A 24,440-nucleotide genomic window follows, 5' to 3' on the forward strand; every position below is an offset into this window, starting at 1 on the left:
CAAGGACAGTTTACTATGATATTGCATAAGGGCAAAGGTGCCAGGCAGTCGAGAACTGCACCGCGACACGTAAGAGCAATTGACAAACAAAGGTCAAGTCAAAATTTTTGAAATCCATAGCGATTGCTCAGTAGATTTCCGCGCGTCCCCTTCGTGTCGTACGCCTGCTTCCAGACCCTGGTTCACACATGGCCTTCCTATCCGAAGCCGCATGTGAAGCGCACAACACCTACCTAACGCCTGTTTTCTCTTTTGACTTCTCTCCCCATTTATCCGAACCGCGGTTGTTCGGGACGCGTGTCAGTACGAACACCTTCCTGCCCCCCCTGGCCCCGAATGACTTCCATTGCCTCAAAGTGGGAACAAGATTGTGTTCCTTACGATCTCGAGAAGCATGACTCCCTTCCCCCAGCATCGCTCGCTTGCGTACGGGTGACCACGGAAGTCCAAGCCCCTGAGCCCAAGTACGGCAGGCAGCAGGTTGTCTGGTAGCCCAGTTACATCCTCTTTCCCATCTGCATGTGCCATGCTCTATCCCTGTATGTATTTTACCTCAGCAACGGCCGTGTCCTCTCTGTGCAATATAATTTCTAGTAATCGCTTTACGCCCTAAACGGCGAAACTTACTTCCTTTCGCAGCCTGCATCTTGCCTTAAGACTGCTTGTTCTGTTGCAAACAGCATCAGTCTGCCATGCCATTACAGCAAGCTAGTGCATAATAATCCTTCGTGCTACGGCAGACTCAATTGTCCCACCCTATCTTATGCGGCCTGCCTGAGGAGCCTTATTCAAGGGCCTAAGACATTGGCTGCTGCACGTGCACACAAACCCTTCCTAATGTTCTTTCTCTCTGAAAGCGGACGTGCGCTGGTTTGTAGTGCACGCGCTACAGGCGCGTTAGGTATCAGCAGAGGTGCGAGAGTACACGTCAGTCCACCGAGTTGGATGGTCAGTGCTGGTCCATGGGTCGAATGCTGGCGCGGCTTGGCATCCGCGTATGACGCCCAACCTTCAACCTGGCAGCATGAAAGCGCCATCTAGCGTTAGATATATGAAAATGTACGGGCAAACTTCTGGAAACGGATGGTACCAAAGAATCTGCGGTCCAGCAGCACGGCAATGCAAGCTGCAAGCCGCAAGGTAACTGCGAACCCAACTCTTTATACGACATACTTAACTGCCTATGTATGTAATCCTTGGGCTATCGTATGGACTATAGAAGCGTAGTTCAAAATTGCATAAGAGGTGCCACGCATTCCGGCACACACATGATGTTGCAGCATAGATTTGTACATTCAATGTCTATACCTTGAGCATTGGGTAGCTAAATATTTCCGGGGACTCCATCGTACTGCAAAGTTTTTCGATTCTACGCCTCTGGCAAAACGCTTGAGTGCGCCCCTGTTGCGTGATTCGAAATTTCATTATTTTCCGGCCAATCGGCCGGTGCACCGATAGGGTGCACGCTGGCCAGCCCTAACGGGCGGTGACCCCGACGATGGCGTTATCTCGCTCGGCACTTGCTTGCAAGCAACTATCGGAAACACCATGCCGCAGCCAGTTCTACCATCCCAGATCTCAATACTGCTTTCGGATACAAGGTTCCGCTGCGCGATGGCATGGGAACCCTTTTCCGGTTGGAGTCCGGCTGATCAGAGCTGGCGCATCGGTGGTTGGCGAGCAAGGCGATGGTCAATCAGGGCAGGCAGCTATCGCTAGCCCTTTATCTACGGCAGCACAATTTGCATCGGCGCTGTATCAGTTCAGCAGACCGCATACGATGATAGGGACGGCCCTTTCGGTCACCTCCATCTCCTTGCTCGCTCTGGCTGGAGCTGAGCTAGGGCTTGTGGCGATTACGACATTTCTGCAGGCATTGTCATCTGCGCTATTGATGAACATTGCGATTGTTGGCGTCAATCAGCTCTACGACATAGAAATTGACAAGGTGCGAAGCTGCGGACAGTTAAGACCAGTCTCTTTCTGCTCATGCAACCTATCTCAAGAGATACACAATAGCTTCCGTAAGCTCTTCATGCCGACAGCTGATCACGCTGTACGAACGCGGGGCCCGTGGCACTCTGGCCCCCTTCCTGTTACACCACGCCCGATGCGGGCCCTCGACCAATGCCTAAACCCAATCCCCCGCTCTACTCGACATTCCGTGCTGGACATGCCTTAAACCTCACACTCCACCCACCGACCCACCGCCGGACCCCACCATCTGACCCACCGCCTTACCACCGCCGCCTCGCGCACCATACCACACACCCTTTATAGACCCGCCCTCCAACTTGCTATCGAGCGTCCAAACCCCTTTCCAACCTTTCCAACCTTCGCCGTTTTCCTCTCCGACCCGAACCCTTTCCTGCCCTACGACATCGCCGCCCAACCACCGCATCATGGCCGCGCCGCCCCGCCCCGCCCCGCCCCGCCCCGCCCCGGCCCCAGGTGAACAAACCATACCTCCCTCTCGCCTCCGGTGCGCTTACGCCGGCGCAAGGCCTCGCCATCGTGGCTGTGTGTGCGGGTGTGAGCGTCTGGATTGGTGTTGCCAGCGGCTCATGTGCTCTGCTGACCACCCTGCTGGTCAGTTTGGTGTTGGGGGTGTTGTACTCGGTGGAGCTGCCCTTCATGCGATGGTGGGTGCAAGTGTGGTGCTGCGCTGAAGTCGATTGTGGTAGAGATTTTAAGCGGTAGTAGGTGAGAAGCGAGAACAGTAGAATGTGGATATGTCTGATGCGCCAGGGTGCATGAGGTAGGGGTGCTTTGTGCTTTGCGCGTATGTGTAGGGAGTCTTTTTCCTGTGTCTGTACTTTTGCCGCGTTTGCAGTCGTAGAGTTGCATCTACTCCCGTGTTTTGTAATCAGCTGGAATGCATGTTCCTGCTTTCAACAATAGTATGCCCTTGACGGACAAAGTGTGCCCATGTTAAGCTGTATTTATGTCTGTATCAGCACGCACAGGAACTGCGTGCCCCATGATGTGCTGCTCTACCGGCCCAGCCCCTCTATACGGACATGCGCGTTTTCAGTGCACGCGTGCATGTGCGTGTGCGTATGTGTTTTGGTTGCCCCTGTGCCCTCTCTGTGTTCCCGCCGCAGGAAGCGCTCCCCCATACTGGCAGCTGGGTGCATCTTGGCGGTAAGTTTCCACTATTCGTCAGGGGCCGGCCCCAGGCCCATCTCAGCTAGTGAAGGGGGGGGGTTGAGGTCATGATACCCGGAGAAGGGGTTCCATACGACTGGGGGGGAAAGACGTTTCGCCCACATAATTCTGAACTCTTATCATTACAGACGGTCCGCGGCTCCCAAACTTCATTAATTCGTACGGCGGCCCCCATCTGCAGGTTCGTGCTATCATCGTCCAATTGGGGTTCTACACACACATGCGAGTCGCATTGGACGGTGCCGCCGCAGCTGTAGCAGCAGCAGCTACTGCTGTACCAGCTGTTGCAGCAGCACCTAAAGCAGTAGCAGCAGCGGCGGCGGCAGCCGACGGCGGCGCTGCCACTGCCGTACGGAACGTCTCAGTCGACGGAGCTGCGGCGGCGCTGATGAGCTCTCTGTCGGGCCTGAGTCTCTCAGTGTGGTTCGTGGTGGTGTTCATGTTGTTCTTCTCCATTGTCATTGCGTTGTTCAAGGACTTGCCGGATGTGCTGGGCGACCGTAAGGCCGGGGTGAGTTGGGCGGAAAAGACTATGAGGTTTAGATGGATTGCCCACCTTTAAAATCGGACGTGTCCTGATTTGGATACCTCGCCCCAGGGCGTCTGCATATCCCCATATGGGCGTCCCAACCCTCTCCTATCCTTGCATTGGATGTTGCTGCGTGTCGTATGCATGGGGGAAGAATCCTGAAAACATTTACGGCTGTTTGCATGTCTGTGGTCTGATTGCCAAGCCTCCCTGGATTCGATCTTTCCAACTTGCCCGGAAGCGTTCAACAAAATATAACTAACCTCTGTCAGATAATCGACCTTGATATAACCACTGCAACCGCAACTGCCAGCAAAGCCACCCTAACTACCCTAACCACCTCCACCACCACTGGCGGTACCTGCACATGCACAGGTCCGTACGTTGTCGGTACGACTTGGCGAGGGCAGTGTCTTCCGCATCTGCGTGGGCATGCTGACAGCTGCCTACTGCTGGGCCATGGGGATTTCCCTGGCGCTTCCCGCCAGTACGGCAGCCAAGGCTGCGCTGTTTGCCGGTCACGGCCTGTTGGCGGCGCTGCTGCTGGGCCGAGCTCGCTTTGTGGACACGCGCCGTAAGGAAGACCTGACGGACTACTACATGTTTGTATGGAGGCTGTTTTATGCCGAGTACCTGCTGATTCCGCTGTTTGGGTAGAGCGGCGCGAGGTGGGGGGATGGATGGATGTGAGAGCGCAGGCTCTGGTATTGGGGTGAGGAGGTCGTGGGGGAGGATTGGCTGAGGGTAAAAAGGGAGGCGGAAGAGGAGGAAAGGTTGGGGATAAGGGAACGAGGGACTCAGGGATCCCACGTGACCTCAAAACAAGAGGTTGCTGCTGGTTTACTTTCGCCGTGTGCTGATGTTCCGTGCTGTGCTCCACTGTGCTGTGTTGCAACATCCATCCATCCATCCATTGCACCATTGCACCATTATTGGCAAGAAGAAGAAAGAGAAGAAGAAGAATTTCATTCAGGCAACTTCAATGGGTAGCTTTGAGGTTAATTTAAGGTACCGCGTCCGGTTGACGCCCGGGGCTCTCCTCCGTTTGGAATATCCATGTGGTCGCGGTCGTGGTTGTGGTTGTGGTTGTGGTCGCGGTCGTGGTTGTGGTTGTGGTTGTGGTCGCGGTCGTGGTTGTGGTTGTGGTTGTGGTTGTGCAGACGGAGGTTGATGAGAGGACTGGAAGGTGCAGTGGGAGGTTGCGGAGTGAGAGAGCGTTGGGCGTGATACCAGTGCCGAGTAACGATGCCGAGTTCATACGCCGGGGCAGGCGGTGACCTGTTTTTTGAAGTTGTTGTTCTTTCCCCAGTCCGGAATATCCTACAACACAACCAACGTTTGGGTTAGCGGATAGCGCTTTTGTGCTTGTGCGTACATGTACTGCAGGAAAAAAAGTCCATTAAGCATGGCCAATTAAGGCAGCAGGCTCTAGTGTTAATTATAAAACTGCGCGCCAAGGACGCTCTCTTCTTTTTTACCTATTGTGAACGTTACAGCATGTGCACGTTCGGCTTGAGGCGGTCAGCCTCCGTCCCAGGCTGGGTTCGTGGTCTCTTTTCTGTACGGTACTCTTACATCGAATAGCGTTTTGAGCTCTTGATGCATCATGCACCTTGCAGCACCGAGGCTCTATTCGCCGCCCTGGCCGCGGGGATGTGCGGGTGGGGGAGGGGAGGGGAAAGAACGGTATCATCCATTCCATCGTTAGGTGGCTTGATGTACGGCAAGTGGGAAACGTGTGTGTATGTGTATGTGTTGTGCGTGTGTGGAATGTTTGTGTGTATGTGTGTGGGCGGGGAAAAGAGGTGAACGCCTCACATGGAGGGTGTTTTTGATGGAAAGGGAAGGGTTGGGGAAATAAGACAAGCACCGCCAGCCGCAACTCAGTTGGGGTTTCCTGTCCCGACCCAGATCGATCGGCTCAGAGCTGGAATCCAGTCTGTCTTGTCGCCTTCTAGGGGAGGAAGGGGAGGAATTTGCTTGATGGGGCTGCCTGGTTGCTGCCTTGAGGCTACCTGCTGAGCACGTAACATGTCGGCAACAGACAGGCAACGTTTTCGGGAAGACTTTGAAGCTGAGGTTGGTAGTTGTGTTAAGAGCAAGGCGGGATCGACAGAGTGGAACGTGGTGCGTGAGTAGAGAGAGGGTCGTACTTCACTGCAGGTAATGATGACTGGATGCAGATCGTGGGGGATGGTGGTTGGGGCAGCTTGTAGCGGCGGCGCCGAACTTGCTCATCCGGTGATGGCTTATCGGTGTAGGAGTACCGGTATCGGAGCTTCATCTTTTTATATACCTATATCCTTTGTATCTATTTGTATAACTCACATATGATGTTAGGCGCGGGCGGATGAAAGGAGCACATGGGCAGACGTCACTGTCTTAACGCGGTCGACTTATTCCAAATACATTGACGCCGGATTCCGATCGGATCATTAGCTATGCGATGCATGCCAGCAGGATTGCTTGTCTAGCAGTGTATAACTTGGGTTAGGGCGATCACACTTGCTCTCCCTGCAGTGAAAGGCGGAAAACACCATTCGCGTTCACACGCTTCGGTCAAATTCTCATTGCCCCAGGTCCTTGAGCTCTGCCTCCTTGGCTGCTGCTATTGCATCGCAGCAAGGCGGCCAGATCTGTCCTTAATCTGCCTGTCTGACGTTCGCGAAGTTTGCCGTCCTCGCCGCTGTCAATGACTGTGCGTGCTCCTCATGATCCCTTCGTCGTTAATCACAGCCTCCTACGCCACGTGGTATATTACCCGCAACAGTAGCGTGGAGCTGCGATAATCAGCGGAAGAGGGGAAGAGCTGCCTGTGTGCGATCGCCACAAAGCGCTTGGTGGGGACACTTGAAAGACTGGGGAAATCGTATTTCCCGCAGCAGGAAGGCGGCCAAATAGAATTTTACATGATTGTACCCAAGGGAGCTGGTACCTGTCGACCCTTTAGGTTCGCTTCTCCCTGCTGCTCCATACGTTTAACCCTGACAAATTTACATTTTAATCAATATGAACCCAGGGCTCCAGAATCACCAATCAAAGCGAAACAGAAATCCCCGATATACGGCGATAGGGCAGAACGTTTCTAAAAAGATAATTCCCTATGTTATAGACTGCCTGATGTGTCCAAAATGTGACTTGCGCAGGAAGGGTTCACGATTTGCGAGGGCAAGACCCTGACTTTCATATGGTATCACGCTTGCAAAATGCTTGTTGCACTTTAGTTCGTAAGATTGACCTCAGGTAAGATCTAAGCTGGAAATGCCGCCATAAACTATGTACAGTTGTATAGTCCGGATCCCGTATATGTGGCATAAGACCCATAATCATCCCTCAGGAGCATCCGTACTTGCACAGCGCGCGTAGCACGGCGTCGGCCGCAGCATGACGCACAGGGCATCATCTTGCAATGCCTTCAAGGATTATTTGCTGAGTCACATCGGAGCTTAAACTAGTATTTGTTTCTTAAAGGTAATCACGTAACAGGATAGCAGCATTAGCCTTGACGCAACCCACCAATCTTTTGACACTAGTTATATGTTGCCGGGTCAAGCAAATGCTATTAATGGGTAGGCATACGGGGGTAGGCATAGCTTAAAGAACCCCAACCGCAGCACAACCAACGCGACATATGATGGACGGCCGCGGCGCGGCATCGCGTTAATATTCCTGGTATGCAAAAATTTATATGTGTTGATGACATTTACGCCCAGAATGTCACGTGCACTTGAACCTGTTTTTCGTTGCGTGTGCTGGGCCTGCTTTGGGCTCGCGGCATAAGCAAGCATAATCGCTCGGGAATGACAACTTCTACGCCCATAAACGGCATATCACCTGAACCTTGCCAAAGGTTGTGGGTCCGTCATTAAGGCTGACATCCTGCCCCAGAGCCTCTGCATGGCTCCTTTCTCTTTGCGCCAAAGCTTATAGAGCAAGAACTAGCACAATGTATACGACATGGTTTCAGAAACGCGCGTTAACGAACTGCAAAACATTACACTAGTACTATGCACTCATCTCATGTACCCACCTTGCATTACAGGCACAACGGGACACCCGAAGACCAACTGCTCCGCTATCTCCCACCACCTCCCAGCCGCTCTGACCTTGATATCGTTGCAGCCTCGGCGCCTTTAAGCTACACTTCCAACATCCATCTCTCCCTACAGTACGCTCACTACCCAGCTCTAGCCTCTATCCACCGCAGTTGCTATCCGCTAATACATCCATCACGCCAAGCAGCCATCCAGCAAACGCCGACTTTGCCCTCAGCGCCACTTCCGAACCCTGACGGCCCCTCGCGGGTGCACTGGCCCACCCTGACCTGCTCATCATCATTCAACAGCACAGCACCACATACGATACGATACTGGGAGATCGCTAACTGCCATCCGTCGACACCGTCAACGCCGGGCGGGGTTCCAACCCAACCACCGCCAGTCAACCGCCAACCGTGTAACCCTCGGACGCGGACGCGGACGCGGACGCGGACGACACACATCCGCCCTGAACCTCTCCACACTTCCTCAAACCGCCGCCCGGTACTGCTGTTGCTGTTGCTGTTGCGGGTGGGAGCCTGGCTACATAAGCCAGCTGGTGGTCAGTTGTACCACAGGAACCTCTCGTACCCTCTCCCGTACCCTCACCCGTACTAGCAGAGAGACACAGAAGGAACAGGGGGGCTCTTTTCCACTTGAAAGCACACCAACACCAACACCAAGAGCAGCAGCAGCAGCAGGAGCGCCCGACAGGTCGACGTTATTTCTCGACTACATCCGCAACGCCTCAGACGCCGGCACTCTCCCTAAGGGATAGATAGGCACTAGTCACTAGACACTTGACACGACGCGAGCAATCAGGGGTCAACGGTCAAACCCTCGGTCTTATCCACCACACGTGGAAGCAGCCAGGAGAGGAGGAGGAGGAGGAGGAGCAGGAGGAAACCCTAAGGGGGTGCAGTAGTCATGTTCTACGCAGCTCAGTTGGTGTCCAGGGATGGCCCCCTTCAGGTGGGTTGTGGTAGTGGGTGGGTGGTAGTTGGTGGTAGTTGGTGGTAGTGGGGGTAGTGGGTAGGGGGCCCCGAAACGCTGCTACAACACAAACCATTTCCCCCCCTTAAAGGAGGCCAGTGTGTTTCTTCCTGCCTGGTATCCTCTCGTACATGTGTTTCCTCCACCTCACTCCCTTCCTTTCCCCCTCCCCTCCCCAGGTGTTGTGGGTGGCGGCCACCCTGGATCGACAGCTCAATCGGCAGCTGGTGGACGGAACCGCCATCCCCCGGATGGTGGAGGTGTATTTGGCCCCGGATGCGCCCGGGGGGATATTCTCGGGGGGACCTCCTCAGCAACCGGGGGGGGGAGGGGGAGAGGCAGGGGCCAGCAACGGCAAGAGGCGCAAGGTGCGGACCGCCTTATTGCCTCGGCGGTGTCGGTACGCATGCATTTCTGTATGGTAACATGTGTGTCTATGTATGTATGTATATATGTATATGTATGTATGTATGTATTGCATCTTATTTGACCGGGCATGTCGCTGTGTGTGTGTTTGTGTGTGCTTGCGGGGTGTAGTCTTCGAGCCCCCTCGCGGTCCCTTTATGCTTCGCGAAGATTTCGACGTACGACAGAATGCCGCCAGGCTTTTGAATCACGTTTTCACAATCTTCAGTACGTACGCCAGGTGTTAAACCTGGTATGTACGTCCTCTGCGCGAGAAAAGAGATCAATGACAGAATTAATCAGTTTTGGGAAGCTGCCCTCCCTTTCCTCGTCTTCCTACAGCTCCTCCTCCTCCTTCTCTGCTGCTGCTGCTGCTGCTGCAATATGCCAATCCGAGGAGGACACAACTGACTGAGCTAGCTGTCACATGCATCACGTGCACAGGACGTTGTACGATTACAGCAATAATTATTATTGTTATCATTATTGTTATCATGGTTGGACGAACCACTGTGACAATACTCTGATTGATGGAGTGACTGTCTGACTGGTTCCGGAGCTACACAGGCGGCAGGTCGTCATGGCGGTGGCGGTGGCGGTGGCAGGAGCACGGATGCCGCCCCGCTGGCTCTGAGGCTGAGTGGGCAGCTGCTGCTGGGGGTGTGTCGTATTTACTCGCGTCAGGTGGCGTACCTGCTGCAGGTGGGAGAGTGGGTGTGCGTGTGGGTTGGGGGCACGAGGTTGTCCAGTAGATAGAGAAGAAGTGGAGGTGTGGGGGGACGAGGAAGGAGGGGAGAAGAGGATGCGGCGGCCGGGCTGGTTTTCCGTGCTTCAGAGTGTGCGTGTGTGTGTGTGTGCACATGCGTGTGTGTGTATGTATATCTGATGGGGGATTTGTAATGTAAATGTTTTGTATAAACGGCATGTTGTGCAGACCGGCGTTCAATGACGAGCACGACATACATACAGGGGGCCGCTGGCGAAGTTAACCACCCTGTAACGACATACATACAGTCATATAATACTTGCAAACATGGTGGCCTAATTGTTTGTTAGCGGGGCGTCACACCGCCGTCGGTGCCCTGCTTCTCGACAACCCCCCTAATACACAACACTCGTACACACTCTCATACACACACAGGACTGCGAGCGGGCACTGCTGGTGCTAAAGAACATAAGGCCCAATGAGGTACCCCTCGCGTACGGCACCCTGGACCATCAGCAGCAGCAAGGGGACTCTGAGGCGCGTGGTGGAGGCAGCGGCGACCACCCCCAGTCCAGCATCCGTACGGTACGAGTCGACGGCGCGTCGTGCCATCAAGTGGCAGCGTGTGTGCCGCCGGCCGTTTACGGAATATGTGTCGGGTGACAAGGGGTGTGCCCTCTGCCAACCTGCCCACGCTAGCCTACCTGTCTGTCTGTCTGTATGTCTGTCTGTCTGTCTGTCTGTATGTATGTCTGTATGTCTGTAGGTCGGTCGGTCGGTCGCTCGGTCGTGACTTGATGCTGCTCTCCGGGCGACGTCTGAAGTCTGCTTTGTGCGCGCGCGCGTGTGTGTGTCCTATACAGAATCATTCCTATACCACTATTCTACTATTCTGAGGCAGTGTATATTATAAATCTATACTGGCCAGCTTCCGCGTCAGCTGCCCAGCGCACTGAAGGATCTCAGTGTTTCCAGCCTTCACTTATCAGACCTTCATCCTCTGAGGACCCAGGGGCAGTAAAGGGACCCTCACCATCCGACAAGGATGATTTCCCTCTCTGGGATTCGAACGCCTGAGTTCTTGATTACCAAGGATGGTGCCCCACCAAGTTAAACTTCGCCAATCATTATATACATAGCCACCAGCTACCTGAAATCGGCTTTCCCTTTAGAATGCTTCGCAGCCGCAGCTGCAGCCACCGACACAAATCACTGCCATGTGTCACAGCAACCCGGTTAGCTCCACCCAACCCCCTTAGCGCTGCGGGCCCCTGAGTGCTCGATCTCCTCACGTGACCAACCCCACGTGTGACATCGAGGCCCTAGCCGGGCTGGGAGATGCATGCATGCAGCCATCCATCCATCCATGTACGCGTTTGTTTACATGCCGTACATGTGTGTATATATGTATCCATGTATGTATGTACGTTTGCGGGAGACAGAGTGACGACAGCGACAGCCGCCGGGCGGTGGCGGCACGGGGCCGCAGGCGCAACGGTGGCACCGGCGCCGGCGCCGCGCTGGCTGGTGGCGGCGCCGGTTCCAGCGGGGACATGATGCTGGCGATGACGTCAGCGTACGACGAGGAGGAGATCCTGTTGGAAGGTGAGCGGGTAGGGATGGGGGTATGGCTCGGAGGTGGGATGGTTTGAGCCTACTACCTGTTCGTGTGTCCGTGTGAGTACATGAGAAAGGAGAGGAGGAAGGTGAGCGGGCGGGCGTGTGGGGAGGTGTCGCGCAGTGCGGTACCTTCAATGCGGTTCATTCCGCGGTGCTTATTAATGAGAGGGCGTGCGGATTGTGCGCCTTTTTCCCCTTCGCTCTCTGTGACAACCCCGGCAGGAGCCGGCAGCCACATGTCCCTCCTACAGCAGCAGCAGCAGCAGCTCACGGGTATGGGTGCTACAGCTACTCCGGTCTCTCTGGAGCTACTGCTGCAGGGGGCCACTGCTACTGCTACTGCTACTGCTACAGCCGCTGAGGCAGCTAGAGCGAACCCTGGTGGTGGTGGTGGCGAGAGTGAGGGCGGAGTGGATACTTGGGTGAGTGCGTGTGTGTGTATGAGTGGGTTATGTGAGTGTGAAAGAGGAGGGGCCCCGGCTGAAATATCGAGGGAAAAGATGAGATTAGGGGGGAGGGAAAGATGTGGAATACCGCAGTGGGCGTGAGGAACGGAGTGAGGGAAAAGCGCAGCGCGGCTGGGTGATGGGGAGAGACGAACCGCGAACAAGTGAGAGGTGGGTGAGGGGGAGAGAGAGGTGTCGGGGGTTTAATTGGCCAGCTTGAAAAAGGGGGGTTGAGGTGGTGACGAGCATAAACCCTGCATGATAGGTATGGGGACATATGGCGGATCTGGCTGGTACACAGCCGCGACTCTGTGATGCCCCTGCTCCTCCCCTGCCACTTCCCCCTTTTCGAAAATAAAAAAACACGTTGTACACGCAGATGACTCCGGCAGCCCCCGGTGGCGGCGGTGGTCTTCTCCTGTCTAACACGGCCCGGGGCCGGCACTGGTCGTCCGGTCTGGGAAGTGGTTTCGGAGGTGGTGGTGTTAATGGAAGTGGGTTAATTTTCAGCGACCCGCAGTATCCGGCTGGTACGGCAATGGCGACGACAACAGCAACTGGAGAGGATGATCGCAATCAGTACTTTGAAGAGGTGTGTGTTTGTGTGCGTGTATGTGTGTGCGTATTGATGGGGTGGTGGAGTGGGCGGCCGGGGAGATACGGTGCCCGGGAAGAGGCACACAAACGCGGGCGATGTAGCACGTCTGCGGCCGCTGTGTGTGTGTTTCGGGAGGTGCTGGGGAGGTGTTTTTGCGTGTGGCGGTGGTGGTGACGATGCTGCTGTTGCAGCTGTTCATGGCGTCATATTGATCTCGCCTTGGTGACGCAGATGCCGGAGCACTTCGAGTTCGATTTGTTCGAGCATGAAATTGAGGCGCTGAGGTACGTGTCCCTGGCAGGAGTCCTGGTTGGGGTGGGTGAGAACGAAGTGTGGGTTCCGTGAGGTAGCGGCGGGGCGAGGAGGGAGGGAGGATTTCGCGTATTAATGGCAAGGGGATGATGCATACCATGCATATCATGTTTCACGAGTGACGGTATTGCCAATCCCTCCCGCAATTCCCCCCAAACCCCCAATGCCACTCACACTCCTAATCCCTAATGCTTCCCAACACCCCCCACCCCCGCGCACGGATATATAACACACCGACAAATAAACACCGTTAGGGCTGCGAATGCAAGTCAGGGAGACCTTGACGGAGTTACCCGCCACCAGCAGCAGCAGCAGCAGCAGGGGCAGGCAGCAGGCAGTGATGAAGCCGGCGGTGGCCCGACCTGCACACCGCCGGTGGAAGCGTTACTATCAGCTGAAGAAGATGACGAAGGCGGGGTCGCGGAGGCCAAGGCAACGGAGGGCGATCAGGGCGAGTTGGTCCAGTCGCCCGAGTCCTCCCCCGAGCAGGTCGGGGTGGTATGGGGTGGGGGGGCAAGTGGCAGTGGCGTCTTTAAGGAGACCGCGCAACTGCCTCTGTGTGTGTATTCGTGTATTCGTGTGTGCGAGGGAGTGTAAGATGTTATGTCCCGTGTGTGAGTGCGTCTCGTACCACCCCAGGCACCGGAGGGTTCCGGTCTCCCCCCTCCCCCTTGTAACTTATTACATTGCATGACATGACATTGCGTCACACAGCTGTATGTGTGTATATGTATGTGGGGTGTTTGTCTTTGAAAGAGTTGCGCAGGGGGGCCGGTGCGTCTGGGACTCTTAACTATGCCCGGAGGTGGAGGAGGATGGCAGCGAGAGAGCAACTTAAACCTCTAACTTAAAACTTAAGAATAAAAATTAAACAAAAATAGACTTGACTTTAACTTAGTTAGGACAGTAGAGATTTTATGTGTACATGGTTACCTGGGCATGGGTGCATGGGTGCTTGGCTGGCTTTGCGTGTAATGACTGAGGGTTGGTCCTGGGATTTCCTCCGTTGCCGCCCCCATTAGCTCTGGGGTAACTGAAACATCATAAAGACCAATCAATGGTGCAATGGTGCTTTCATTTCGCAGAGTGGTGGTGACGGAGCGCAGACGATGATGATGATGATGAGTGCAGCAGTGGAAGAAGAAGAAGAAGATGGGCGAGTGGATGAGGAAATGGAGTCCGAGGATGATCACGATACGTCCGATGAAGGTGGAGGTGAAAAGAATGCGGACGGCGAGGTGGCGGCAGACGATGATGCTGCCGGGGGACCGATGTCAGCGGCAGCGGCGGAGGGCGACGCAACGGATCAAGTTCGAGAGGAGTACGACAACGGCGGACCGTCGTCATCGTCGCTGCTGCTGCCCGTCGCGGGTAGAGTCTAGTGTGTGTTGGTTTATTGGGAGTTGGTTGGCCTGCGTTGCTTCGCGACGTGGTTGCAGGGCGGCTTTGGTTGCGGGATCGACTCCACCAGAGTTTAAGGAATCCCTTCAGCAATTGAAACTGCGGAAAAAAAGAAGTTGTTGACTTGACTGCAAAGAGGCGACTCCGCGACCCTCCCGTAAGGTGGAAGGGAGGGGGGAAGGCACACACATCCGTCCACACTAGTGGGCTGGCGAGAGTCACCCCCCCCCACCCCCCCACCCCTTCTACTCGGCCTCTGTCGTGTCCTCCCTCTCCCTCGAGACGCTTCCTTTTTCCTGTTCCCGTTTCGTTTTTAGTAAATATCGTACGGGTGCCGGCTTCCTACACAGCACCTTATACCGTACACCGCGCGCTGTGGCTGTTGCACATACATACACACACACGCAGGAGGAAACCCCGCAGCGGCGGATGATGCAGTAGCAGCAGCAGCTGCAGCAGCACACAGCGACGTCGACGGCGCCAAGAGCTCCGCTTCCCCCTCCTCAGCTCCACCATCACCATCGCCATCAGAAGCGCAGCCGCCGCAGCCGCCAGGGACGCAGAAGCCTCGTCGTGCTGCTGCGCTTCGCGCCCAGGCCGCACTGGTGTTAGCAACAACATCGGCGGCGGCGGCGGCGCCCGATGGAGAGGAACCCGACGGTGGTGGCGGCGGCGGCGGCGGCGGCAAGACCGGGAAGAAGAAACGCACGTCGTCGAGTCCGCCAGCACCTTCAGCCGGCCCCGGTTACGGCGACCGAGCAGTTGTAGCAGCGGCAGGGGGCCCTGCCGGCAGCACCGCCGCTACCGCCCAGGGTGAGCATCGAAGCAATCGCAACGCGGGCGGCGGCGGTGGCGGCAGGAGCTTGACTGCTGACGTGGACCGTGAGGGCCGTACACTCACCACGCTACCGGCACATTCCATGCGGGAGCTGCTGCAGGTGGGACGACAGCCAAACTTTTGGAATGGTGACTGAGTTTCATGATAGCTGACCCGTATATGTTGTGTATTAATGATTCTAGGAGCCGGACGATGCGGGAAATGCCGAAGGTGCTGCACAACCTTTAAGAACCGAAGCGAGCTTCATAGTCCAGCGACGTTATGTAAATCCAAATGAAAATTTGTAGACTCAGCTGTTGAGTTTTTCGGATAGATGTTGATTCGGTGGGTAATGTTGTCAACCGCCCGTAGAAATGAGCTGCTCTGTAATGGCGCCGGTCCGAATAACTTTGAAAAGAAAGAAGGTAACAGAGGAAGAAATAAAGATGATGCCTTGTTAGCAAATAAATGTGCGGCAATGAAGTATGGCCTTGAAGCTGCGAGGTGATGTTTAAGGGTGCTGGTGCGCGCAGAAAGGCGACGAGGGCGCCGAGGTGTGGCATAATGACAGACAGGGTCGTTTATATGTATGCATGTGTAGCTTTTTAGCGAAGGGGGAAAAATATATAATGCGAAGGCAAGGTAAAGAGAAATATTGGAAAATGGCCGACATTCAAATGCCAGCAGTAAAATCTGACAGCCGTAATAGGACCCGAGGGGGTAAAGCGCTTTTTGCTATTTGTAACAAAAACAACAACTGCCGATTTTTGACGTCCAAACCTGGACACTGCTGAAGTCCAAAGCAATGACGCGACTCCGTGGAGTTTATCTACCTGCATTGAGCGCGTCGTGTACCAGTGTACAGTCGTCCTCAGTGCTTTGATGTGCGCATGTTTTGGTAAGGAGAGGGGATGGAGTGGATAGTATAATTAACGTGGAAGGGTAGAAGGGTGTGCGTGGGAGCCGCGGATTACCGTACAGCACAACATTTTAAGCGCATTCTTCCCAAATCCCTCTAGCTGCCAATCCGAAAGTTCTTAGAAAGGCAAAATCCCCTGCCACTTATTCCGTATCCGTAAGCGGGATGGTTACACCCGATTACCCTCTCTCGCACCACCAACACCACCACCACCACCACCACCACCCCCGCACGCGCACCACAGCCCAGCCCCGTCCCCCCACCTCTCCGTCCTCTTCCTCCACCTCCCCTCCCCTTCCCCCACCGCATGTTGGCCACAGGACCGTACCCCACTGCTCGACATCAACCGCCGAAAGGCCGCCACCCTGCGCCTCTACTCACCACTACCCTCCGAGTGTGGGGGTTCACGCAACGGCGGCGCCGGCAGCGGAGGTTCTGACGGCCACGTTGCCGGCGGCGGTGGCGGCAGCGATGGCGGCGGCTTCTACAGCCCCTGGCTGACCGCCCGCTGCCGTCTGGTATCCACCTGCTCCCGCAGGCACCGGATGCCGTACTTCTACGGCAGCCGCCACAACCAGCAGCACCGCCGCGGCGGCAGCGGCCACGGTGACGGCGACCGTAGTTATGGCGGCGCCGCTGCTGGCGGGTGGTGCGTGGCGGAGCGGCCGCTGGAGGTAGCGGCGGGCCCTGCGTCCTTGCCCTCCCGGACTCTGGCGCCAGGGCTGCAGCACCTCTTCCTCGTCCTGGCGGGAACGGGTGATGATGACGATGGCGGCTGTGGCGGCGACGGCGACGGCTACAGCCGTGAGCAGCGGCTACAGCCGACTGGCACGGGCGCTGCTACAGCTCCCTCACAACCTGACGTTGCGGGCCCTCGTCCCGCAGCCAACCCTAACCCCAACCCCAACGGCAACGGCAAGACCAACATCCGAACCTCCGGATCGAAGAGATCCAGAGATGGCGACGACGGCGGTAGTAGCGGCAGTAGTGCAGACGAGGAGGTGGTGGCAGCGGCGGCGGAGAGTACTGAGGCGGCTGGTGCTGGTGCTGGTGGTGATGATGCGTCATCACACCCTTCTCCCCCTCCCCTTCCTCCTCCCCCGTCTGGCAACGTTGACGTCAGGTCTACCGCCAGCCGGGCTTCGGAGGGAGCAACGGTGTCGGCGTCGGCTCATGCCGGTGAGGTACGGAACGGTGGCGGCGGCGAGCAAGCCTTTGAGCAGCGGCCGCCCCAGCCCCAGCCCCAGCAGCATCAGGGGGGCGTCAACGGGGGACAGGGTGACATGGGCGAGGAGGAGGGGGAGGAGGAGGAGGAGCAGACCACCACGATAATGGCGGTGGAGGATGCCGGAGCGGTTTCGGAGGTGCGGCTGTACGTGATGGATGACGAGGACACCATAGCTGGTGGTGCTGGCGGCGCTGGTTCTGCTTGGGTTAGCGAGCAGGAAGCGGATGGACCCCAGCACCCCCACCCCTATTCCTACCCGAACCGTGAGGCGGCTGACAGCGCAGGTAGGGTTGGCTACCAGGCTGGAGCGGGTGTGTAGTGGGGTGGGGCTCGGACAACGCTTAGGGGTGTGTGAGAAAGAGGAGGTGTGGGAGGGGTGGTCTCTTAGCAGGTGGCCCCTTGCCGGGGTGGCTTCATCTGGCTATCGCCACTGTACTACTACGATTAGGAGCGCGATCCGGATTATGAAACCCTTTATGGCTACTGTACTGTTTTCACCGCCGGCAAGTTTGTTGACGTGAGTTTTTGTTGCCCCTTCCCCAACTGTATCCCCCTCCCCCTCCCCCTCCCCCTCCATCCCAACCACCCATGTTGCAGCTGCACCCCGGCACAGGCGGTGCACTGCTGCTGACATCGCCGCTGACGGCTTTACCTCTCGTACCCGTACCGTACTGCGGACGCTGCAGGTACGGGTGATAGCTAAGGCCAGCGGGATGTCCCCCGGGGGATGCGTGGGCAGCGGGAGGTGTTTGTATGTCTGTATGTGCGTGTATAGAGGAAGACAACGACGGGGATTTTTTTTATCGATTTGATCACATTTTTGTCGTCGTACAAAATTTGACGTTTTTCCTGATTTGTAATTACCTTACAGGAGCTTAGGGTTATGGCTAAACAAATATTTGAGCGGCGGGGGGAGACGACAATTAGAAACCCAAATCATGTATGCAAGTCACCTGTGATTTGATATACAACTCCCTCCGAATATATATGCTCACAGACCATGTTGGCATCTTGTACGACGAGGGGAGATACTCGGCAACCTGATGCGCCCACCATCACTGCCACTACGAACCAGTACCACCACCACCACCATCATCACCATCAGCAGCAGCAGCTGCTGGACCGCAGCCTAGAGGGCGGGGAGGAGGGGGCGGGGCCCCGTGGGGGGAAACCGGCTGCGAAGCGCCGCCGACTGGAGGCAGTGGCGGAATGGCAGCCGGGTCAGCGGCAGGTAGGGGTTGGGCGTGGGGTGCGGGGTGTGGGTCATCGGGTCACATTCAGCTGGTGATGTCAAATTGCTGTCGTAGTTGTCGTAGTCGTCGTAGTGATAGAGTGAAACGGCGCCGGGGTTCTGAGTCCCCCCTATCTTGCTTCCAAAAACCCCAAACCGCTCTCTTTCCCCCAGCCTGTTCGGGTAGCAACGGCTGGGGGCTCTTCCTCTCCTTTCCATTGCCCCCTTTCCCTTTTTCAACTCCCCCGGCCCCCCCCCACCACCACCGCATATTCGTCGCCAGGAGGCGGCGGAGGTGGAGGTGGTGACCACGGCGGCTGAGCTGCTTCGCTCCCTCATGTGGACCCACAACACAGATCCCGACAACACACCACCGCCACCATCAGCACCACCACCGGATGCGGGTGCCTGCAACACCACCACCACCAGCACCACCGCAGCAGCAGCCGGCGTTGCCCCAATAGGCTACCCTTCCCGGCCCCATAGTCACCACCACAACCACCACAACCACCACAACCACAACCACCACCAGCCACCTGCACCTGGCATTGGCCGCCGCATGACCGCCGCGCGCACCTTCTACGATCTGTTGGTGCTCAGCAACCGGGATTACATATCCTTACGGACCACCAATCCTACCACCGCAAGTACTACTGCTGCTACTGCTGCTGCTACTGCTGCCATCACCGCGACTCTCAGCTCGACGGTAGCGGCGAAGGGGGTGAATGTGACGGCAGCCTCCAGCGCTGCAGAGAGGCTCGTCGTCGTCGGCGGCGGCGACAGTGGCGATATGGTGTTGGAGTGCGCGGATCCTGAACAGCTGGTTGTGGTTGCACGGCCGCGGTTAATGGCAAGCTTGGTTTGCGACGGCGACGGCGGTGCGGCGGTGGCGGCGCAGGGCGCGGCTTGAGGGCGGGGCGCTGCTAGGGGTCGATCGTTGAACCGGGGCTCCCCGCGAGGGCGATCATGATTTAACCTTTCCCTTAAGTCACATTCTCCGTCCCCTCGTGTCCTCTCCTGCCCGGCGGAGGTCGGGCGGGGACAGTGCAGTCACGCGGGACACCTGAGGGTGATCCTAGGCTGGGCTTTTTTGTGGTGATTCGCTGTTAACTGTTAACGGTTCGCTGGTTAACTGTCAATTGCGCCTAATATGACGCGACAAGCGCCATAATGCCCAGCACTGCATCACGTATTCTCTTCGTCACCTTGAGGACCTGCTCGGCTGTTCACTTTGTCGGTGGGTGTGCAAGTCCATCTGTTTTGTAAGCCCACCCAGCCGTCCGTCCGTGCGTAAGTACCAGCAGTCGAACAAAATTGCTGGTTTGTAAACAGATATTACATTTCAACTGAAAACCGTATTCCGTTCCGCGACAAGCAGTTGCTAATACGAGCCCAAATCATTTTCAAAGTCCACTAGTTATATCAATACGCAGTATGTTGTGGTTACTGCAGCGCGGTTTTATTTACAGCTTCAGCAGCAGCTGCTGCAACAGAAGTATAGCATGTGATTAGGGGCTGGAGTGATGTGACACTCAGAGCTGCAGCGGGACAGGGTTTCGCGATACGCTGCGAGCAAGGAAGCGACCTCCCGGAAAATCCGACGACTTTAAGCAGAAGCTTTGGACCTTCTATGGGGACTGCGCAGATGCGGCAGATGAGGAGACCAAGCAGCGTCCTGCATGCTGCTCAACGCATGCCTCTGGTCACTTCCGAGACCGAGACTGAGAAAGAAACTCCAACTGTCAAAACAAAAACGGTGTCAAAACGAAAACGGTGTCAAAACAAAAACATCTATTTCGCCACAATCTCTCGGAATTATTGCAATTCATCCGTTTACCACTACAACTTCAGAGAAAATCCGAGTAATCGTGCGAAAGGGGGTCCGTACGAAACGCAGTATTAGCTGTCATGCACACAGGGGTCGGCAAACGCCGCTGGTACAGCGGGTCCTTCCGTTGTACCCGTTGTACCTGGTACGGCATCCGTACGGCAGGGTGCAGAAATTTCCCCCAAAAGGCAGGTTTGCGCAGTTTTGAAGCTATAAACTTCATCATTAGGTTACCAAACCTTCCATATTGCAAGGAGGTAAACGCTAGCTTTGAGAAGTTCTCATAACGAACAGTTAATTGACGACCTTTCCTCGGCTTTTACCAAAAAATTTCCATACAGTTATTCGACCCTGGCACCAGTACCCGTGACAGTTATTCAGGGTTTGCCGACCTCTGCATGCACAATAAAATTGAGAGAGATAACTTCGGCGAGTGCATTAAAAATCCGCTTTCCTATCTTATCAAAATCTTACACGATGGTCTACGGCAAATGTTGTGGGCTCCCAAGTTTGGCCGTACGTACGGCGCGAGTCTGTAGGTGCGTGGGTCCTAACTCCCGAGCCCCCGACCAGGAGGGACCCTCGGGACTTTGCATGATGGGGTGGGTGGGGTGGGGTGTTGTATGGTGGGGTGTTCTGTGATAGGGTGGGCGGCTAGATTTGGCGAATCCTTGCGACAGGGAACACGAGGACTACTTCGCGTCCCAACTGAAAAGCTCTATTGTCCGGCCGTTATGGTAACTAATAACGGACAAGGCAAAGGGTGATATGCTTCCACCGCCCATGTGATGCCGACGATAATTGTCGTCGGATTGTAAGCCGATATTCCATCTTTGTATTTGTATATCATTGTGTGAAGCAGAAGGGGGTACATAGCTTCATCCGTAGCCACTAGCTTGCTGGCAGTTCCTTCCATCCACGATATTTCGGGGCACCCCCACCTCACTTATGAGTAGTGTGTGTTGATGCAGCTCAATGCCATTGGGGTAAAAGAAGCGCCAAGTAGTCAAGCCATTGTTTGCATGTTGGCCACGTTGAGTAACTGTAACCACAGTTCCAAATAATGGGGACACTTCCCATTCCCAAACATGGCATTGCAGTGCATGATGACAGAGCAGCAGGCTCTGTATTGATGAGCAGCAAGGAATATAGTAGTGCGGCAGCCAGCCGGATACAACACAGCTGTCGTGGCGCTGGATGAGGAAAAGACAAAACAAGATTTACATTCACAGCATGGAGAGGAGACGTGAGCTTAATTAAAGCTTGACAAAACAACAGTCCACTCTTCATCCTCCCGCCCCGGCGATTCCTTATTCTTTCACAGCACGGACGCAACAATATCGTGTATCTGTTGTACATACGACAGTAGGAAATCACATACATACATACACACACACGCCCATGTACACCCGGGTGTGCCATGATTGCCTCCGCCTACTGTCCTTAGGGTTTGATCGATACCGCCGCAAGCAACGAAAGAACCGACAAAAGAACCAACAAACACGTTCATTGTTGCCGAAGTGTGAATTTGGCAGTAGCAGAAGCAGCGCCAGCGGCGACAACGCCAGCAGCAACACACGCTGGTACAACAGAAAACCGTCAAATTTTTGGGCGGGGCCCCAGCGCGAAGCGCCCAGGGGGGCCCCGACCTGTAGGATTGCCCATGTCCGTGTGTGTGTGTGTGTGTGTGTGTGTGTGTGTGTGTGTGTGTGTGTGTGTGTGTGTGTGTGTGTCTGTAACGGACCAAACATAACATCTCGCCCGGCTGAAACGCGTTATAGGTACTATACAGCATTCTCTATTGCAAGGTATCTCGCATGTAGCCAACAAAAATCGTATGAGCACAAACAAGTTTGGCTGCCTCAATTGACCGAGGCCAAAGTCACATCAACGCCTCTCGCGCTAAATTTCATCCCGAAAGGTACCGCGTATCTCATATTTGAATTCTTAGATGACGGCGTATGATACCTCGAACTCCCAGGCCTTGAGTGTGTAACGGACCAAACATAATATTTCACCCGGCTGAAACGCGTTATCGGTACTATACAGCATTCTCTATTGCAAGGTATCTCGCATGTAGCTAACAAAGACCGTATGAGCACAAACAAGTTTAGCTGCCTCCATTCACCGACCTCAAAAGTCACATCAACACCTCTCGGGCTAAATTTCATCTCAAAAGGTGCCGTGTATCTCATAATTGATTTCCGAGATGACAGCGTATGATAACTCGAACACCCAGCTTCTGTTACCATTTGCCGGCATGGGCAATCCGACTTGCCATCAGCAGGCCAACATAATTTGCTTTCATTTCTCTATGAAATACACAAGCTGCTTGTTTGTACATTTACTTTGGCCAATGCACGGGGCCTCCTGAGACTTGCGGTGTGCCCCGATGAAGCCCGCGGCTGTGGGGCGGATTGCTGAGGCCGCTGGCGCTTCGGGGATAAACATCACAGACAGCACCGAAATTCACCCAGATTTCGTTACCATTTGCCCGCACGGGCATTCCGACTTGCGGTCTGCCGCACTGTCCATGCGGCATGCACCCGGAATGGATGCGATTCGCGTGGAGCCCTCAGGCGGTGCTGACGATTCCGCCGGTGCAAGCTTAGCTCTCACACCATCAGCACTGCTGCAACAAAGCACATCTCCCACCGCGTTGACACTACCCATCAATTGTCACACTTGCCACCCTTGCTACCGGCCTGTACGGATGCAGAGGGGCCCCGCCCTTTTTCCGGCTTCCTTGAAGCCGACACCCAACTTGTCGTGCAACATGCGCTTCCTCAAAGTTTTGAGTTGTGCTCTCTCTCTCTTTCTGTTGCACAGGCGGGTGCTGTACAAGGAGAGTATCCCTTGAGAAAATTGTGGCGACAGCTGGAACGACTTTCCGTGCAAAGCAAAGCAAGCAGAGTGCGCTTCCCATCACCTCGCATTTCACAGCCCAGCCTTCATTACCAACGCCATGTTAACTGACTTTTCGTACGACCCACCACACACGCCTAATTTTAACGTTTCGGCGTTCCGTTTCTTCACAGCAGCCCTCAGCGGTGCTCTTATTAGCACAACAAGAAGTCACCGCATCAATGCCTTGTAAACATTTTTGTGGAAATTATGCATTGTATCACAGCATTCCCATCACATTGCCATTGCCAGGTTACATGAAAAGTAATGCCTTTTCCCAGGATAGTGGATGGCATGCCGCACAGAAGGTGTGTGAGGCACGCCAGGCATCAACACGGGAACCTGCACCGCAACCAAACCAGGAAACACACACACACACACACACGCACACGAACACACATTGGGAAGGTATAAGCATGTGTGGGTGTGTCGAAATCAGTCCAAAATAATCCGCATTGCATCGCTAGTCGTAACAGAGCCAGGTAGAGTGCCTATTTCCGGATAGATGTCGCGTCTGCAAATATTCGCTTAATCATTACATCATCCTGAGGATCACCGCAGAGATCTGCAAACGATCTTTCGGGTCGAAATTCCAGTTCCTCTCATATCACGGGTAAACCGACAGGTAGCTAGGGAGCCCAACACGGGCGACCTGTTTTGGCAAGGCAGGCCGGTAGACTTGCTATCGGGCAGGGCCGCAGCAGGAATTGCTTGTGGCCCACTCCCTCCTCAACTGGCCAGTCGTGCCGTGTGCTGAGCTGTGCAATCGTCCATCCCATACTGTCCTCCGTAATCCGTAGGGCTTTTCCCTTTCCCTAGCTTGGGAGCCCCTTCAGCTATTACCAGACCCAGATGCACGTAAAACAGGAATTTGGACATATAACACATGTATATGTGTGTGCACTCGAAGACGTGCATGCAGAGACACAGCACGTAAGCCCAACACACAACAATGTGCGTATGGAGCTATGAGTCTGGTCGCACGTACCATCTGTACGGCATATGATATGTCACGGCGTGCCCGCCGCCGCCGTGTCCAGTTTGATTTACGGATTGCGTGGTCGCGTATCGCACGACATGCATGGCACACCGGGGATCAGTGCGCCAGGAATGTGCCATGTCGTACCTTCACCACAGCCTCAACGTACACGTTCACGCATAAAGTGTGCATGTGCCGACGAAAGACAAATAGAGAGACAGACATATAGACAGACAAATGGGCAGAGGGATGAACAAACAGATGAACAGCCGGACAGACGACGCCGTTCACCAGGTACACTGCTGAGGAATGTCTCCGT

General features: G+C 55.2%; 2 protein-coding genes across 2 annotated transcripts; both read left to right on the forward strand.

Annotated features, from left to right (window-relative positions):
• Positions 1-1,852: 1,852 nt before the first annotated feature.
• On the forward strand, positions 1,853-4,345 carry VOLCADRAFT_45120 (uncharacterized protein; the record flags this gene model as incomplete). Its single annotated transcript, XM_002956678.1, has 7 exons — positions 1,853-1,948; positions 2,452-2,646; positions 3,109-3,144; positions 3,350-3,394; positions 3,459-3,472; positions 3,562-3,679; positions 4,073-4,345. Coding segments are annotated over 7 exons (777 nt in total), but the record flags the coding sequence as incomplete, so codon positions are not given.
• Positions 4,346-8,661: 4,316 nt separating this feature from the next.
• Positions 8,662-19,520, forward strand: VOLCADRAFT_107372 (uncharacterized protein; the record flags this gene model as incomplete). The annotated part of the gene is made up of 18 exons (XM_002956679.1): positions 8,662-8,706; positions 8,907-9,095; positions 9,700-9,834; positions 10,274-10,423; positions 11,281-11,443; positions 11,681-11,754; positions 12,284-12,496; positions 12,734-12,817; positions 13,124-13,303; positions 13,900-14,185; positions 14,624-15,153; positions 16,272-16,345; positions 16,490-16,755; positions 16,837-17,463; positions 17,777-17,865; positions 18,288-18,410; positions 18,694-18,814; positions 19,441-19,520. The coding sequence occupies 18 exons, from the start codon at positions 8,662-8,664 to the stop codon at positions 19,518-19,520; spliced, it is 3,429 nt and encodes a 1,142-aa protein (XP_002956725.1).
• Between the last annotated feature and the right edge of the window lie 4,920 nt (positions 19,521-24,440).

The sequence above is a fragment of the Volvox carteri genome (genome assembly GCF_000143455.1).
Source record: "Volvox carteri f. nagariensis unplaced genomic scaffold VOLCAscaffold_64, whole genome shotgun sequence".
Taxonomy (NCBI): Eukaryota; Viridiplantae; Chlorophyta; class Chlorophyceae; order Chlamydomonadales; family Volvocaceae; genus Volvox; species Volvox carteri.